The sequence below is a fragment of the Chiloscyllium plagiosum genome, unplaced genomic scaffold, assembly GCF_037043375.1.
Source record: "Chiloscyllium plagiosum isolate Xiang-an unplaced genomic scaffold, Cpla_swu_hap1 HiC_scaffold_35, whole genome shotgun sequence".
Taxonomy (NCBI): Eukaryota; Metazoa; Chordata; class Chondrichthyes; order Orectolobiformes; family Hemiscylliidae; genus Chiloscyllium; species Chiloscyllium plagiosum.
The window spans coordinates 10,073,785-10,090,496 of record NW_028270173.1 but is presented as its reverse complement, the minus strand read 5'-3'; the positions used below and the strand labels follow the sequence as shown (position 1 = coordinate 10,090,496).

The 16,712-nt window shown below is 46.5% G+C and overlaps 1 protein-coding gene across 1 annotated transcript in view; it reads left to right on the top strand.

Annotated features, from left to right (window-relative positions):
• Window positions 1–16,712, top strand: part of LOC122541476 (uncharacterized) — a 53,072-nt gene continuing 36,360 nt past the window's right edge. The window contains exons 1-6 of the mRNA XM_087978692.1: window positions 1–801; window positions 890–985; window positions 1,078–1,311; window positions 6,480–6,502; window positions 6,591–6,706; window positions 7,506–8,055. Coding sequence (XP_087834818.1) covers window positions 391–801; window positions 890–985; window positions 1,078–1,311; window positions 6,480–6,502; window positions 6,591–6,706; window positions 7,506–8,055 — 1,430 coding nt within the window. The 5' untranslated portion in view covers window positions 1–390. The remainder of the gene's footprint in view (window positions 802–889; window positions 986–1,077; window positions 1,312–6,479; window positions 6,503–6,590; window positions 6,707–7,505; window positions 8,056–16,712) is intronic.

Here is a 16,712-nt window from a genome sequence, read left to right as displayed (position 1 = left end):
GAGAAATGACTGTTTGGCGTCAATTCCCATGTGGGTCACTGTGACAGTACACGGTGTAAGTGAGCAGCGGCTTCTATAACAGAGGAGCCCCCCCCCGCTGTACCCTCGGTCACCTGTTAGTTCCTGTCAGAGCGGTCTCTGCCAATTCCCTCCTCCTTCCTTCTGCCCAATCCTCGCTCAGTCTCCTCTGACCCCACCCGTGCACAGCCCTATAATATCCCCATCCCGTTCCGTCTTGGGTCCATTGACCAATAAAAATACACCCACACCAGCAAATATCCCGAGCCTCCGAAGCAATGCGGTGAATTTCCCGGGAAGTCGCAGGACGGAAAGTATTGGCCAGTCCAGCAACACCAAATCTGAAAGAGTAACCAGGCGTGGTGAGGGAGAATGGCTTCCAGACAGCAGGGAGAGAGTTGGACCGAGGAGGTAATCTGTCCCATTTGTCTGGATTTCTTCACCGATCCGGTTATACTGGAGTGTGGACACAACTTCTGCCGCTCCTGTATCACCCAGAGTTGGGAAAGGCAAAAGATAAACTCCTGCCCGGAATGTAGACAGGAGTTTCCGGACAGATCCCTCAGAGGAAACCGGGCCTTCGCGGATCTGATCGAGAAAGCTCGAACATTAAATCTGAATCCACAAGAGAAGGAAAGTAAACATCACTGTGAGGAACATCAGGAAGAACTGAAGCTGTTTTGTGAAACTGACAAGAAATTGATCTGTGTGATTTGTAGAGATTCCTGGGAACACAAATCTCACAACTTCATGCCGGTTAAAGAAGCTGTTGGAATCTACAAGGTAAAAGGAAACACATTCCATCCTCTGATTATTTCATCACATTTTCATGGTCTAACTCTTATTTTCTGATTTTCTCTCCCAATCCCAGAATCGGGCGAAATCTTCCTTGGATTCTCTCAGAAGGAAGAAATCAGCGGCTCTAGAAATGGAGCAGCAGCAGAAACAGAAGATTTCCCAAATTCAGGTAAAATCTCCCTGGGTTCGGCTTCAACATTAGGTTCGGCCATTTGTGTTTTTTTTAACAGAAAAATATTGTGTTGATGTTTCATTTCACAGGAGGAATCCACAAATCTTCAGAGCCACATCACATCCGAATTTTCCCAAATGCACCAGATGCTGACTGAGAAAGAGCAGAGTTTACTCCGAGATCTCAGGGAACAAGAGGAAATAATTCTCAAACCAATGGAGCAACGTCTTCATGAAATTCAAGAGAATTTAAAGTCTATTCAGCAGAAACTCTCAAAGTTGGAGAAACGGCTGGAACACACAGACGGAGTGATATTTCTGAAGGTGAGTTTTTTTTTAAATCAAGGCATGAGGTACATAACTGGCTGGACCATTAATTATTGCACATCCCTCATTGTCCAGAAGGCAGTTCAGAGTCAACGGGCTGGAGTCGCATGTCGTGTCAGGCAGTTTCCGTCCTTAAAGGACATGAGTGAACCAGGTGGCTTTTCCATCCAATTGACATTGGATTCTTGGCCATCATTAGCCTTTTTAAATTCCCGATATTGAATTCAAATTCCAAATCCTTGTATGAAAGTGTATAGTTGCAATAAGTCATTGGCTATCTTTCTAAAATAAAAATATGCCAAAACTGCAGAATGTTCTAAGTTGTGTAAAGTGGTTTTTTCCCCCTGAAATTGTAATTGTGGGCTGAAACAAGCAAAAGAATAGTTTTAAACCCAATTGAAGATGACTGTGCATTTTTGAAAATAAATAACCCAGACATCAGTGTATATAACCTTTACATAGCTGCTGGTTCCAATACTCCAGGGAGAAGGTTACAGACAGTTAATGTAGGAGTGGAGATGGGGCTGTGGAATGGAGTTTCAGTCAGCCTGCACTGACACATTTTGCCCTTCCACACTAAAGCTGTCCTCACTTACAGGATCCATATCCCTCTATTCCCTTCCTATTCATGTATTCATCCAGGTGCTTCTCGAATGCTGCTGTTGTGTCTGCCTCCACCACTTCGTCTGTAGACAGGCAGGAGGCTGGAAGGACACAGCAAGCCAGGCAGCGTCAGGAGGTGGAGAAGTCCATGTTTTGGGTGTAACCCTTCTTCAGGACTGGGGGTGGGTGTGGGGGAGAGATGCAAATAAAGGATGAGGCGGGGGCAGGGTAGTAAAGTGGGGATTGGTGAAGACAGCTAGAGGGTATGACCCTGGTTGGTCAATGTGAGGAATGAATCTGGTTGGGCAGGGAGGAGTGGCATTGAGGGGGAGGTGCTGGGAAGGGAGTGAGGGGATGGGGAGTGAGGTTATTTGAAATTGGAGAAGTCAATGTTGAGTCTTCCAGGCTGTAGGTGCCCAGGCAAAAGATAAGGTGTTGTTCCTTCAATTTGTGGTTTGGTTCATTGTGGCAATGGAGGAGGCCAAGGATGGCCTTGTTGGAAAGGGGAAGGAAAAGGACAGTGACTGGGAAGTCTGGTCAGCCCCTGCGGGCCTGGCTGTGATGCTCAGTGGACCATTCCCTAAGTTTACGTTTGGTCTTCCCAATGTAGAGAAGACCACATTGGGAGCACCTCTATCAGTGCTTTCCAGGCACTTACTCCATGTAGATACTCCATGAGGCGTGCAGGCAATAATTTCAAAGTTTGTAGATGTCTCAAAACTTGGAAGAATTATAAACTCTGAGGAGGACAGTGTAGGACTTCAGAAGGAGAGTGGACAAGTACCTGTCAGATGAATTTCACTGCATTTCAGTGTGAAATTATTCCGTTTTCTCGGAAGAATATTGAATGACAATAGAGAGTATAATTCTAAATGAGTACAGGAACAGAGGAAACTGGGTGTACATGTGCACAGTTGAGTGAATATGGCAGGTCAGGTAGAAACCAATAAGTACAACAAGGCCTCAGCTGGAGGATTGTGTACAGTTCTCGGTGCTATTCTATAAGAAAGATGTGAATGCATTCGAGAGAATACTGAAACAATTTACAAGAACCGATCTGGGGATGAGGAACTTCAATTATGTGGATAGGGATTGCTCTCCTTGAGAGGAAATCTGATAGAAGTTTTGAAAATGATGAGCAGTCTGGGGAAATGAGAAAAGGAGAAGCTGCTCCTGTTCATAAAAAAGAATCACAAGCAAGGGATTTGAAAGTGCAAAAGAAACAACGACAAGGTGACAAAAAAACAATTTCACTCAGCAAATAGTTGGATGGGAGAGTGCATTATGTTCAAGTGTGCTGGAGGCTGAATCAACTCAGGAGATAGTGAGGTCTGCAGATGCTGGAGATCAGAGTTGAGGGTGTGTTGCTGGAAAAGCACCGCAGGTCAGGCAGCATCCGAGGAGCGGGGGGGGGGGGGGGGGTTGACGTTTCGGGCGGGAGCCCTTCATCAGGATTGAGGGGTGGAGAGATAAATAGGAGGGGGATAGGGCTAGGGTGAAGATAGCTGAGCGTGGAATTGATGGATGGAGGTGGGGTAAAGGTGATAGTTCGGAGAGGATAGATGGGAAGGAAAAATAGCAGGTGGGACAGCTCATGAGGGCACTGCACCGGACTTCATCAGATTCCTCATTTCCCCTCCCCCCACCTTACTCAGTTCCAAACTTCCAGCTCAGCACCATCCTCATGACCTATCCCACCTGCCGCCGGCACCCCGCACTGGCCTATTACCTGCCCTCGACCTCTTAATTTCCAACTGCGGCCGGGACATTAACCGCCTCAACCTACCTACCCCCTTCCCCACTCCAACCTCTCACCCTCACAACACGCAGCTCTCCAATCCCACTAGTCCAATCCCAACCTCACCATTAAGCCAGCGGATAAAGGAGGCGTAGTGGTAGTCTGGCGCACTGACCTCTACACCGCAGAAGCTAAACGCCAACTCGAGGACACCTCTTCCTACTGCCCCCTCGATCATGACCCCACCCCCATCACCAAACCATCATCTCCCAGACCATACAGAACCTCATCACCTCAGGAGATCTCCCACCCACAGCTTCCAACCTCATAGTCCGGGAACCCCGCACTGCCCGGTTCTACCTCCTTCCCAAGATCCACAAGCCTGACCACTCTGGCCGACCCATTGTCTCAGCATGCTCCTGCCCCACCGAACTCATCTCTACCTAACTCAACACTGTCCTATTCCCCACTAGTCCAGGAACTCCCCACAGATGTTCGAGACACCACCCACGCCCTCCACCTCCTCCAAGACTTCCGTTTCCCCGGCCCTCAATGCCTCATTTTCACCATGGATATCAATCCCTCTACACCTCCATCCATCATGACCAGGGGCTCCAAGCCCTCTGTTTTTTCCTCTCCAGACGTCCCCAACAATACCCTTCCACCGACACTCTCATTCGTTTGGCTGAACTGGTCTTCACCCTTAACAATTTCTCCTTTGAATCCTCCCACTTCCTCCAGACCAAAAGGGTCGCACATGTATGTGCCCCAGCTATGCCTTTGTTGGCTACGTAGAACAGTTGATCTTCCGTAATTACACCGGCACCACTCCCCACCTCTTCCTCCGCTACATTGATGACTGCATTGGTGCCACCTCGTGCTCCCGCGAGGAGGTTGAGCAATTCATCAACTTCACCAACACATTCCACCCTGACCTTAAATTTACCTGGACCATCTCTGACACCTCCCTCCCCTTCCTGGACCTCCCCATCTCCATTAATACAAACTGACTTGACACTGACATTTTTTACAAACCCACCGACTCCCACAGCTACCTGGATTACACCTCTTCCCACCCTATCTCTTGCAAAAATGCCATCCCGTATTTCCAATTCCTCCGCCTCCGCCGTATCTGCTCCCAGGAGGACCAGTTCCACCATAGAACACACCAGATGGCCTCCTCCTTTAGAGACCGCAATTTCCCTTCCCACATGGTTAAAGATGCCCTCCAACGCATCTCGTCCACATCCCGCAACTCCGCCCTCAGACCCAACTCCTCCAACCGCAACAAGGACAGAATGCCCCTGGTGCTCACCTTCCACCCTACAAACCTTTGCATAAACCAAATCATCCGCCGACATTTCCGCCACCTCCAAACAGACCCCACCACCAGGGATATATTTCCCTCCCCACCCTTCACCGCCTTCCACAAAGACCGTTCCCTCCGTGACTACCTGGTCAGCTCCACGCCCCCCCTACAACCCACCCTCCCATCCTGGCACTTTCCCCTGCCACCGCAGGAACTGTAAAACCTGTGCCCACACCTCCTCCCTCACCTTTATCCAAGGCCCTAAAGTAGCCTTCCACATCCATCAAAGTTTACCTGCACATCCACTAATATCATCAATTGCTCCCGATGCGGTCTCCTCTACATTGGGGAGACTGGGCGCCTCCGAGCAGAGCGCTTTAGGGAACATCTCCGGGACACCCGCACCAATCAACCACACCACCCCGTGGCCCAACATTTCAACTCCCCCTCCCACTCTGCTGAAGACATGGAGGTCCTGGGCCTCCTTCACCGCTGTTCCCCCACCACCAGACGCCTGGAGGAAGAACGGCTCATCTTCTGCCTCAGAACACTTCAACCCCAGGGCATCAATGTGGACTTCAACAGCTTCCTCATTTCCCCTTCCCCCACCTCATCCTAGTTCCAAACTTCCAGCTCAGCACTGTCCCCATGACTTGTCCGGACTTGTCCTACCCGCCTAGCTCCTTTTCTACCTATCCACTTCACCCTCTCCTCCCTGACCTATCACCTTCATCCCCTCCCCCACTCACCCATTGTACTCTATGCTACTTTCTCCCCACCCCCACCCTCCTCTAGCTTATCTCTCCACGATTCAGGCTCACTGCCTTTATTCCTGATGAAGGCCTTTTGCCTGAAATGTTGATTTCGCTGCACTTTGGATGCTGCCTGAACTGCTGTGCTCTTCCAGCACCACTTATCCAGCATCTCCCTTCCCACCTATCCACTCCACCCTCTTCTCCACCTGTCACCTTTTGCCCCCACCTCCATCCAACTATTACATGTTCAGCTACCTTCTCCCCAGCCCTGTACCCTCCTCCCATTTATCTCTCCACCCTCAAGGCTCCCAGCCTCATTCCTGATGAAGGGCTTCCGCCCAAAACATCAATTCCCCTGCTCCTCAGATGCTGCCTGACCTGCTGTGCTTTTCCAGCAACACACTCTCAATGCTGGGTCAACTCAGACATTTAAATGAGTATTGGATAGTTATTCTGTTTAAAACAATGTGCAAGGATATTGTGAAAAGCAGGAGATTGGCACTTGGTAAGTTATACTCATTTAACAAACTAATGGAGGCAAAATGGTCTCTTCTTACTCTGTCACTTCATGTGTTTTTTTTGTGTTGCAAACAAGAATCCCTTATTCTTTTCTATCACAGATAGTTGTGTGTATTTTGCATGACGTTTGAGTATGTCTTGACCATTCCCAGCAGTTTGTATCATTGTGAATGTAATTGCTGCTTTCTGGATATAGACAGTCAGTCTCTGCAAACTCAGATTGTTGTTTTCTTTGTTTCAGGAGGAAATATCTCAGAAGAGAGGGTAGGACATGCACTTTACTGAAACTTTGCTAAATTAACACAGCAAAGTCATTATGATCAATTTACAGCAAACTTTTTAATATTTTCAGAATTAGTGATGGAGGCTATGCACTGTCACCAGCAAATGGTGCCCTGTCCTTTGGAATATTCAACGGCCCTTTACAGTACAGAGCGTGGAAAGAGATGTTAACTCACATTACACCAGGTAAAACCTTTATAAGTTCCCATTTGTTGGTACATATCTCACATTTCTACATGTAATCTCTCAAATAATGCTTTGCTAAGGACTGTGATTTAGTCTTATGCAGATTAGAATTGCACTTATTCTAAACATAAAGTCACTATAGTCCTATCAGGTCATGGGGGCTGCTCTCTCATTACACAGAGACGACTGGTGGTGCTTTGACCTTAGGGTCACCACACATCAGGCAAAGGGAATAGTTGAGAAGGGGAGCCCTCAGCATGCAGTGGAATTGAACCCACACTATACTGCAAACTGGCCATCCAGGCAACTGTGCTGAGCTGGAACATAATTGCCCTGTGCTTCCTCTCTCACCACATATCGGACAGCCAAAGTCACTTTGCCAGTGAACCGACACCCACTGTGAGTTCTAAGTTGATAGGAAAGTTGGAAAATTTGCCATTCTTGCATTTGACCTGATGACCAAGGTGAAAATCTTCAGGAATATTTATTTTCTTGTCAGCAAGTTTCCGTTACTCTTCCCAATCCACCCCCACAATTGTGCAGATAGATACAGGGAAGATGAATGTTGGGATCTCGGTGAAGATTGAGCCTCCGAGCTATGCCCAAATTTCTTGGAGCTGGTACCCGCGTATTACTCAATATCTGGGTGCTGCCAATGCTGGGAACCATGCAATGTTGCTGCTGCCAGTTCCTTAGAGAGGGACCTGAGGTGTGTAAGGGTACTCCAGAAATAAAAAGAAGTTCCATAAATGGCAGGGAGTAGCTCAATGAGTGATTTTATTTTGTACTTATCCCCCAGCTCCAGCCGCTCTGACTCTGGATGCAAACACAGTGAATCCTTGGCTCATTCTGTCTGAGGACCGGACCAGTGTGAAACATGGCAGTAAACGGCAGTCTCTCGCCCAGAGCCCAGCAAGGTTCGATTTGTGGCCCTCTGTCCTGGGATCTGAGGGATTCACATCAGGGAGACATTACTGGGAGGTGAAGGTGGGAAATAAGGCTTTTTGGGGCCTGGGAGTGAGTCTAGAGTCTGCCAGGAGGACAGGGAAAATCGACCCAAATCTTGAGGCTGGATATTGGACCATGTGGCTGAGTCCCAGCAGTGGCTACATTGCCCTTACTTCATCCTCAAGAACTCCACTCACCCTGACTGTGAATCCCCAGAAGATCGGGGTGTTCCTGGACTATGAGCATGGACAGGTATCATTTTACAATGCGGACACCATGTCCCACTTGCACACTTTCACCCACACCTTCACTGAGAGGATCTTCTCCTTCTTTCATCCAGGACCAAATGATGAAAAGAAAAATTCTGCACCACTAGAAATCTGTGGAGTCACATCAATCCTGTAATGTGAGACCAGGTCCCTGCCTTCTACCAGCTAAAGCCTGCTGTGGGTCTTTTTCCCAGCGGAGTCATGTTGAGCTCATGGTGGATATATGTCTTGTTGATGAGATTTGTTTTGTTCAATCTGATCAGAGTGACAAACTCAGAGAAGGCAGGAGGCTATTCAGCCCATTAAGATGGCTTTCCTATTTATTCAGGCAGAGACCGAGCTGCAACTTTCTGATCCGGTCCTTTCAGTCAGCATTACTATACCCAACCAATCAACTGATCAAAGTTCTGACATTTTCAATTGACCCATCAGTGGCGTCACATCTTCCCACTCCACTGTCTTTAAGAAACATTGCTAGAAATGTATTTGGATGTGCCAAATGCTAATTTGCATCTCACAATCTTGTTCGGGCGGGGAACATTTCTCTTCATTAACTGTGTTGAGTTCATCAATCATCTTTTGCCGTGGGAGATTATCTTCATAATATCAATCTTATAACCAAGGCAGTTGGCATTCTGGTGAATCTGCAGTGCACCCACTCCAACATGTATTCACAGATGTGGTACTCAGACTAGATTCATCATCTGGATTTTATCCTCAACTGTGTAAAACCGCAATATAACTTCTCCTCATTTGAATCTGAGCTCTTTTCTGATAAAGCAAACATAGAAGTAGTTTCTTTTTGTTTATTTACTACCCATACATCAACACATTTAACCCCTGCCACAATGTTATCATCTCAATTAATCTATTCATGTTCTTGTCCCAATGTAAATATTTACTGCATGGCTTTACTTGCTGTCACTGGTAAATGTGGAATAATCACTTTCTCTAACATCATCAAGTCAAATACTTTATTCATATGAAATTAAATTATCCCGATTTTTAAATATTTGATTTTTGTTCAAGCTAGTTCATCTCGGATTCAGTGTGTCTACAAATTTGATCATAATTACAATATGTAATTCTTATCTGAAAATGAGAAATAAAGAAATTTTACCTTTTTGCAGTCTGGGAGAATGCCTCAATTTAATTGGTTGCTTGCCTGTTTCCTGACATTGCACACTAAGGGATCCATTTGACTTGTTCAGATTTAAACCCCTGCCAGTAAATGATTAATTCATGTCTAAAAAATCTTCAGGGTCTCCAGTATAATTTTCATAGGCTTCAATACTAATTACTGGTGCTTCACGAGATCTGAGTAATTAGGGATACATTGGAGACAGACGATGTATTCTCTCTTGCTGGCTGCCTGAGGAAGGAGCCGGGGTGGGGGGCTCAGAAAGCTTGTGGTTTCAAATAAAACTGCTGGACTGTGACTCGGTGTTGCATGATTTTTGACTTTGTTCACAATGATGTCACCCTTTCAGGTTATTGATGAATTCAGGCACTTTTTTCTCCCATCCTTTGATGTAAGATTAATTCTCTTCAGTTTCGTTGAGTTTTGAAGTATTTACAAGTAGGTGATCGAGGGCGTTTGATGACCTTTTGACGGTATCTTCCTTGACCTCCACATCCTGGAGTGAAGCAGTACATTCTGTCTCAGAAGGAAGGATGTTCATAGGCCTTCCTTGTTTCCCATCATGCATTATAAATCAGAGATAGACATTACAGCACATTGCTTACTCTAACCCCAATGTATTACTCCTGGGCTAAGTTTACTTGTCTCTCCCTTATTAGACAGGCAGGAGACTGGAAGAACACAGCAAGGTAGTCAGCATAAGGAGGTCGAGAAGTCGACGTTTCGGGGTGTAACCCTTCTTCAGGACTGGGTGTGGGTGTGGGGGGGGGGGTGGTAGAGCTGCAATTAAATGGGGTGGTGGGGGCAGGGTGGTGAAGTGACGGTAGGTGAAGATTGGTAGAGGGTGCGATCTGGTTGGTGGCAGGGAGGGGGAGGGGATGGGAAGGGAGCCAGGGGAAGTGGAAGGAGGTTATTTGAAATTGGAGAACTCAATGATGAGTCCTCCAGGCTGTAGACTGCCCAGGTGGAAGATGAGGTGTTGTTCCTCCAATTGGCTCTGTAGTTTGTTTGGCAATGGAGGAGGCCAAGGATGGTCATGTCAGCAAGGGAGTGGGAAGGGGAATTGAAATATGCGGTGATTGGGAGGTCCAGTCGGCCCAATGCAGGCCCAGCTGTGATGCTCCGGGAACCCCGATCCCTTGGTTTACGTTCGGTCTCCGTGGTGTAGAGAAGACCACATCGGGAGCACCTGATACAGTAAACTAGGTTGGAGGAGAGGCAGGTAAACCTCTGTCTCACCTGGAAGGACTGTTTGGGGCCCTGGATGGAGGAGAGGGAGGTGGTGTGCTGGCAGGTTTTGCATCTTTTCCAGTTGGAGGGGAAGGTACCTGGAGGTTGTGTGAGTGTGTGTGTGTGTGAGTGTGTGTGGGCGGGGGGTGGGGGGGCTTGGGGTGTGGTGTTGGTAGGGAGAGTGGTGAACCAAGGACTGTGGAAGGGAATGGCCCTTGTGAAAGGCAGAGAGGGGTGGGGAGGGAAAGATATTCTTGGTGGTGGGGTCTAGATGGAGTTGGTGGACATGTTTGAGGGTGAATAATTGGAAACGGAGACTGGTGGGGTGGTAGGTGAGGACAAGGGATCTCTATCTTTATTACATTGGGGGAGGTTTAGAGTAGTGGAACGGGGAATGGAGGTGTTGTGACAGAGGGCTGTGTGGATGAGGAGGGAGGAAAAGGTGGAGGAAAAATTCAAATTAAGTGGACATCTGGGAGTGGAATGTCCCCTCATCTGAGCAGATGTGGCAGATGCAGAGGAAGTGCGAGAATCAAATGGAGTTCTTGCAGGGCACTGGGTGGGAGGAGGTGTGATCCATATAGTTTTCGGATTCTGTAGGTTTGTATAAACATCTGTCTGGAGACTGTCACTGGAGACAGAAATGGAGACGTCAAGAAAGGGGAGGGATGTATCTGAGATGGACCAAGTGAATTTGAGGGCTGCGTGGAAGTTATGGATGAAGTCGATGAACTGCTCCAGTTCAGCCTGGGTGCGGGATGCTACACCGATGCAGTCATCGATGAATTTATAGCAAACGTTTTGCTATAAATTCTGTGTCTTACATTTGTGTACTCCACAACCATCTGTTGAAGGAGCAGCGCTCCAAAAGCTAGTGCTTCCAAATAACCTGGTGTTGTGTGATTCTTAACTTTGTACACCCCAGTCCAACACCGGCATCTCCAAATCAGAATTGATGTTGGTATATGAATAGGAAGGGTTTGGAGGGATATGGGCCGGGTGCTGAAGTGTGGGACTAGATTGGGTTGGGATATCTGGTCGGCATAGATGGATTGGACAGAAGGGTCTCTTTCCATGTTGTACATCTCTATGACTCTATGCTGGAAAAGCTCAGCAGATCTGGCAGCATCTGTGGAGAGAAATCAGTTAATATTCTGGGTCAAGTGATCCTTCCTTCTGTAGCTCGGAAAATGTTGGTTTATGCAGAAGATAGCGTGGGGGCAGGGGGGGAAGGGGTAAGGATTAAATAATAGTTGGGAACAGAGCCCAAAGGGTGAGACAGACAAAGGAGTGGATAACCATCTGGATGGGAGGGTGAATGGCTGGAAATGGGGACTGTTAGTGTCTAACGATGGCAGTCTATGTGATAGCAAGGTATGGTGTATTGGGTAAGGACCTGAGAGATCGAGAAACCGGCATTTTCTGAACTTCCACCAATTCTTTTGCTTTTTGTCCATGAAATCAATACACACATCGCAGAATCCCTTGTGCTGCTCTTTTGTTAAAGAGAGATTGTTTCTTGAAAGTGGAGTCGCAGGTAGATAAGAAAGTGAAGAAGGTGTTTGTTATGCTTTCCTTTAGTGATCAGCACTGAGTACAGGAGGTGGGAGGTCATATTGCAGCTGTACAGGACATTGGTTAGACCACTTTTGGAGCATCGTGTGCAATTCTGGTCTCCCTCGTATCGGAAGGATGTGAATCTTGAAAGGGTTCAAAAAACATTGACAAGCATGTTTCCTGATGCAGTATGTAGACAGGCCCACAAGGGGCAAGGCCACAGTGGATTTGGTTCTGGGTAATGAACCCAGTTGGGGGTTAGATTTGGAGGTAGGTGAGCACTTTGGTGATAGTAGCCACAATTCGGTTATGCTTACTTTTGCAATGGAAAGGGATAGGTATATCCTGCAGAACATGAGTTATAGCTGAGGGAAAGGCAAGGTTAGGATGCATAGTTTGGGGAAGACAATTGCAGGGAATGGGTACAGTTGAAATATGGAGCTTTTTCAAGGAACAGCTACTGTGTGTCCTCGGTAAGTACATACCTGTCAGGCAGGGAGAAAGTGGTCGTGCGAAGGACTGTGGTTTACGAAAGAAGTTGAATCTCTTGTCAAGAGGAGGAAGGGGACTTATGTTAGGGTGAGATGTGAAGGCTCAGTTAGGGCACTTGAGAGTTATAAGTTAGCCAGGAAAGATCTGAACAGAGAACTAAGAGGAGCCAGGAGGGGACATGAGGAGTCTGTATGTAGGTTTGCTCGCTGAGCTGGAAGGTTCATTTCCAGACGTTTCATCACCCTACTAGGTAACATCTTCAGTGAGCCTCTGGGTGAAGCACCATTCATGATTCCTGCTTTAGAGTCATAGAGATGTACAGCATGGAAACAAACCCTTCAGTCCCCCAACCTGTCCATGTCAATTAGATATCCCAACCCAATCTAGTCCCACCTGCCAGCATCCAGCCCATATTCCTCCAAACTGTTCTTATTCATATACCCATCCCAATGCAATTGTACTAGGCTCTACCACGTCCTCTGGCAGCTCATTCCATACACATACCACGCTCTGCGTGAAAAAGCTGCCCTTTAGGTCTCTTTTATATCTTTACCCTCTCACCCTAAACTTATGCCCTCTAGTTCTGGACTCCCCCACTCCAGGGAAAAGACTTTGTTTATTTGTCCTATCCATGCCCGTCATTAGATTACATTAGATTACTTACAGTGTGGAAACAGGCCCTTCGGCCCAACAGGTCCACACCGCCCCGCCGAAGCGCAACACACCCATACCCCTACATTTACCCCTTACCTAACACTATGGGCAATTTAGCATGGTCAATTCACCTGACCTGCACATCTTTGGACTGTGGGAGGAAACCGGAGCACCCGGAGGAAACCCACGCAGACACGGGGAGAACGTGCAAACTCCACACAGTCAGAGTCGCCTGAGTCTGGAATTGAACCCGGGTCTCTGGCGCTGTGAGGCAGCAGTGCTAACCACTGTGCCACTGTGCCGCCCACAATATGATTTTGTTAAATTCCATAAGGTCACCCCTCAGCCGCCGACGCTCCGCGGAAGACAGACCCAGCCTGTTCAACCTCTCCCTATAGCTCCCAAACTCTCCAACCCTGGCAACATCCTTGTGAATCTTTTCAGAACATTTTCCAATTTCACAACATCATTCCAATAGGAAGGAGATCAGAACTGCATGCAATATTCCAAAAGTGGCCTAACCAATGTCCTGCACAGCTGCAACATGACCTCCCAACTCCTGTACTCAATACTCTGACCAAAAAAGGAAAGCATATCAAATGCCTTCTTCAATATCCTATCTATCTGCAACTCTATTTTCAAGGAGCTATGAACCTGCACTCCAAGGTCTCTTTGTTCAGCAACACTCCCTCGGACCTTTCCACTAAATGTATATGTCCTATTAAGATTTGCTTTCCCAAAATATCTAAATTAAATGCCATCTGCCACTCCTCAGCCCATTGGTCTATGTGATCAAGATCTCGTTGTAATCTGAGGTAACCTTCTTTGCTGACCACTACACCGACAATTTTGGTGTCATCTGCAAACTTACAAACTATATATCCCTTATGCTCACATCCAAATCAATTACATAAATGACAAATATAAAATAGTGGATCCAGCACCATTACTGGTCACAACCCTCCACCACCATCCTCTGTCTTCTACCATTGAGCCAGTTCTCTATTTAAATGGATATGTCTCCCTGTATTCCATGAGATCTAGCCTTGCTAACTAGTCTCCCATGAGGAACCTTGTCAAATGCCTTACGGAAGTCCGTATAGATCACATCTACCACTCTACCCTCATCAATCAGAGTGAGAGTGGCACCAAAAGTGAAGGTAAACAGAGGAAAGGGTGGTTGTGGGGGGGAGCCAAGTTGGACACAGAAGGAAACATTAATTCAAAAAGGGCTATGCCCCTGTAACAGGACAAGAGCTGAACATGAATCAAATAATCCAATGACAGCTACCTACAGGTCTTCATGGAAAAGTAGGAAGTTTTTTAGGGGGAAATACAACCAGAAATCTTGACACAACTTCAACAAGGGCTGTGTTAAAAATATTGGAAAGAAATGCATTATTTCTTTGCATTGTTTATTTCCCAAAATCCTGCTTTTAAAACCTTTTCATGTTGAAGATAGGATTTCAGATACAGGAGATTTATTTCCAACAACTAACAAAATAGTTATTACTGAAGAGCTTAATTATTCCCTTCCACTGGCTCATCTCCTCTCCAGTCTCTCTGTCCTTTCTCTGCCCACTCCTTCTCCTGCTTATGACTGAGATGTCACCGTTGGAACAAGCTGCTGATTGGTGAAATGCTTTTGATGATAAATTAATCTGCCCAGCAACAAGGATGTGATTGGTTTCCTGTCGCAGAACAATTTGTGGGTGTCAATGTTTCGGAAAAAAACCTTTCTGGAGCAGTTTTAGCTCAGCTGTCGCTCTGCAGTGGGAATGCTGGGGGATTTTACCTTTCCAAACACAGGGACCGCCATCGTGTTAAAGGGCTTAAATGGAAAGGAATCTGTTAAGTGTGTACAAGAACATTTTCTGACCTTGGATGTGCATATACCTATTAGAGAAGGTGCAAATCATGACTTACCCTTGGGAAATAACGGAGGGTAAGTGACTGAAGTATCAGTGGGGGAGCAAATTGGCGTGGGTCACGAGTCGTGGGGAGGCTGGAGTTGATGAATACCATGACCATTTTTGAAGGTTTCCCATTTCCCAGCTGCCCCTTTACCTGTGAATATCAACTTTTGAAAGTTCTTGCCTAGTGCCTTCAACGTTGGCCATCCTCCAATTTAGAACTTTAACTTTTAGACCCGGTCTATTCTTTTCCATCACTGCTTTAATACTAATGGAAATATAGAAATATAATGGGCCAGGTGCAGCAGGTGGGACTAGATTAAGTTGGGATATCTGATCAGCATGGGCGAGTTGGGTCTGTTTTTGTGCTGTACATCTCTGTGACTCCAAGACATAATCGAAGTGAGTACAGTGACTAGAGCTCTCCCACAGTCAGGTGCTAAAGCCAGATGTTGGATTATCACAAAGTCAATGCAGTTACACAAACTGATACATATCCAATTCCACGGCTGGAAGATGATGTTAAAAAGGTGGGACAAGCAACTTGCATTTCTAAGTTGGACTTGCTCAGAGACTACTGGCAAAAACTATGTCAGAGCAAAGGAAATTTTGACTTTCCTTGCACCAAATGGCCGATATCTGTTCAAAGTCATGCCATTTGGTGTGAAAAATGCTCCAGTCACATTTCAGAGACTGACTAATAAGGTCACTAGCGGATTACCCAACTGTGTGGTATATGTCGATGACCTGGTGTGTATTAGTCACTCATGGAAGGAACACTTACAGCATTTATTGGATTTGTTTGATTGACTTCGGAAGGCAGGCTTGGTGGTAAACCTAGCTCAAAGTGAATTTGCCAAAGCCCAAGTCACCTTCCTGGGCCATGTCACTGGACACGGACAAATGGCCTCATGGGTTGTGAAAACAAAAGTAATTGGGGAATTTCCCACACTGTCAATGAGAAAAACAGTACTACAGTTCCTGGGACTCAGTGAGTTTTATTGAAAGATTGTGCCAATTTTTAGCAGCGTGGCTGCTCCACTTACTGAATTGCTAAAGGAAGGCAAGGTGTTTCAGTGGACAGCAGACTGTCAGGAGGCATTTGACAGCCTGAAAACTGTGTTTACCACTGCCTCAGTATTGACCTCACTGGATTACACGAAGCCTTTCAAGGTAGCTATCGATGCCAGTGATGTGGGTGTTGGTGCGGTGCTCCTGCAGGAGGATGACAAGAGGATAGAAAGACCCATCGGGTATTTTTCCAGGAAGGTGAACATTAACCAGCAGAAATATTTGACAGTTGAGAAAGAGGGTTTGCGCTTAGTGTTGGCATTACAACATTTCAGTGTTTATATTACCAGTTACACACCTGAGACAGTCCTACACACCGATCATAACCCATTAAGATCTGTGGAGATATTTAAGGACAAAAATGCCAGCCTGTTTAGATGGAGCTTATTGTTGCAGCCATTCACTTTGACAATTGCATGTGGCAGGTTGGGAAAACGTGATTCCCGATGCACTGTCGAGACTCAAATGAGATACAGAGACATTCGGTGATGGGAGTACCAGAGACTAAATCCAAATGTGGTTGTGCATGTTTGCATGTGTACAGTCAGTGTAATGTGTTTGGTGTACTAACCAATGTATTAATGTCGTTTTGAAAATTGAAGCCGTCTTTGGATATTGATGGTTCACATTTTAAATGGGGGGAGGTGTGACAAACCTGTTCCTTTGACAAGGTTAGATTAGTTTAGGTTAGATTCCCTACTATATGGAAACAGGCCCTTCGGCCCAACAAG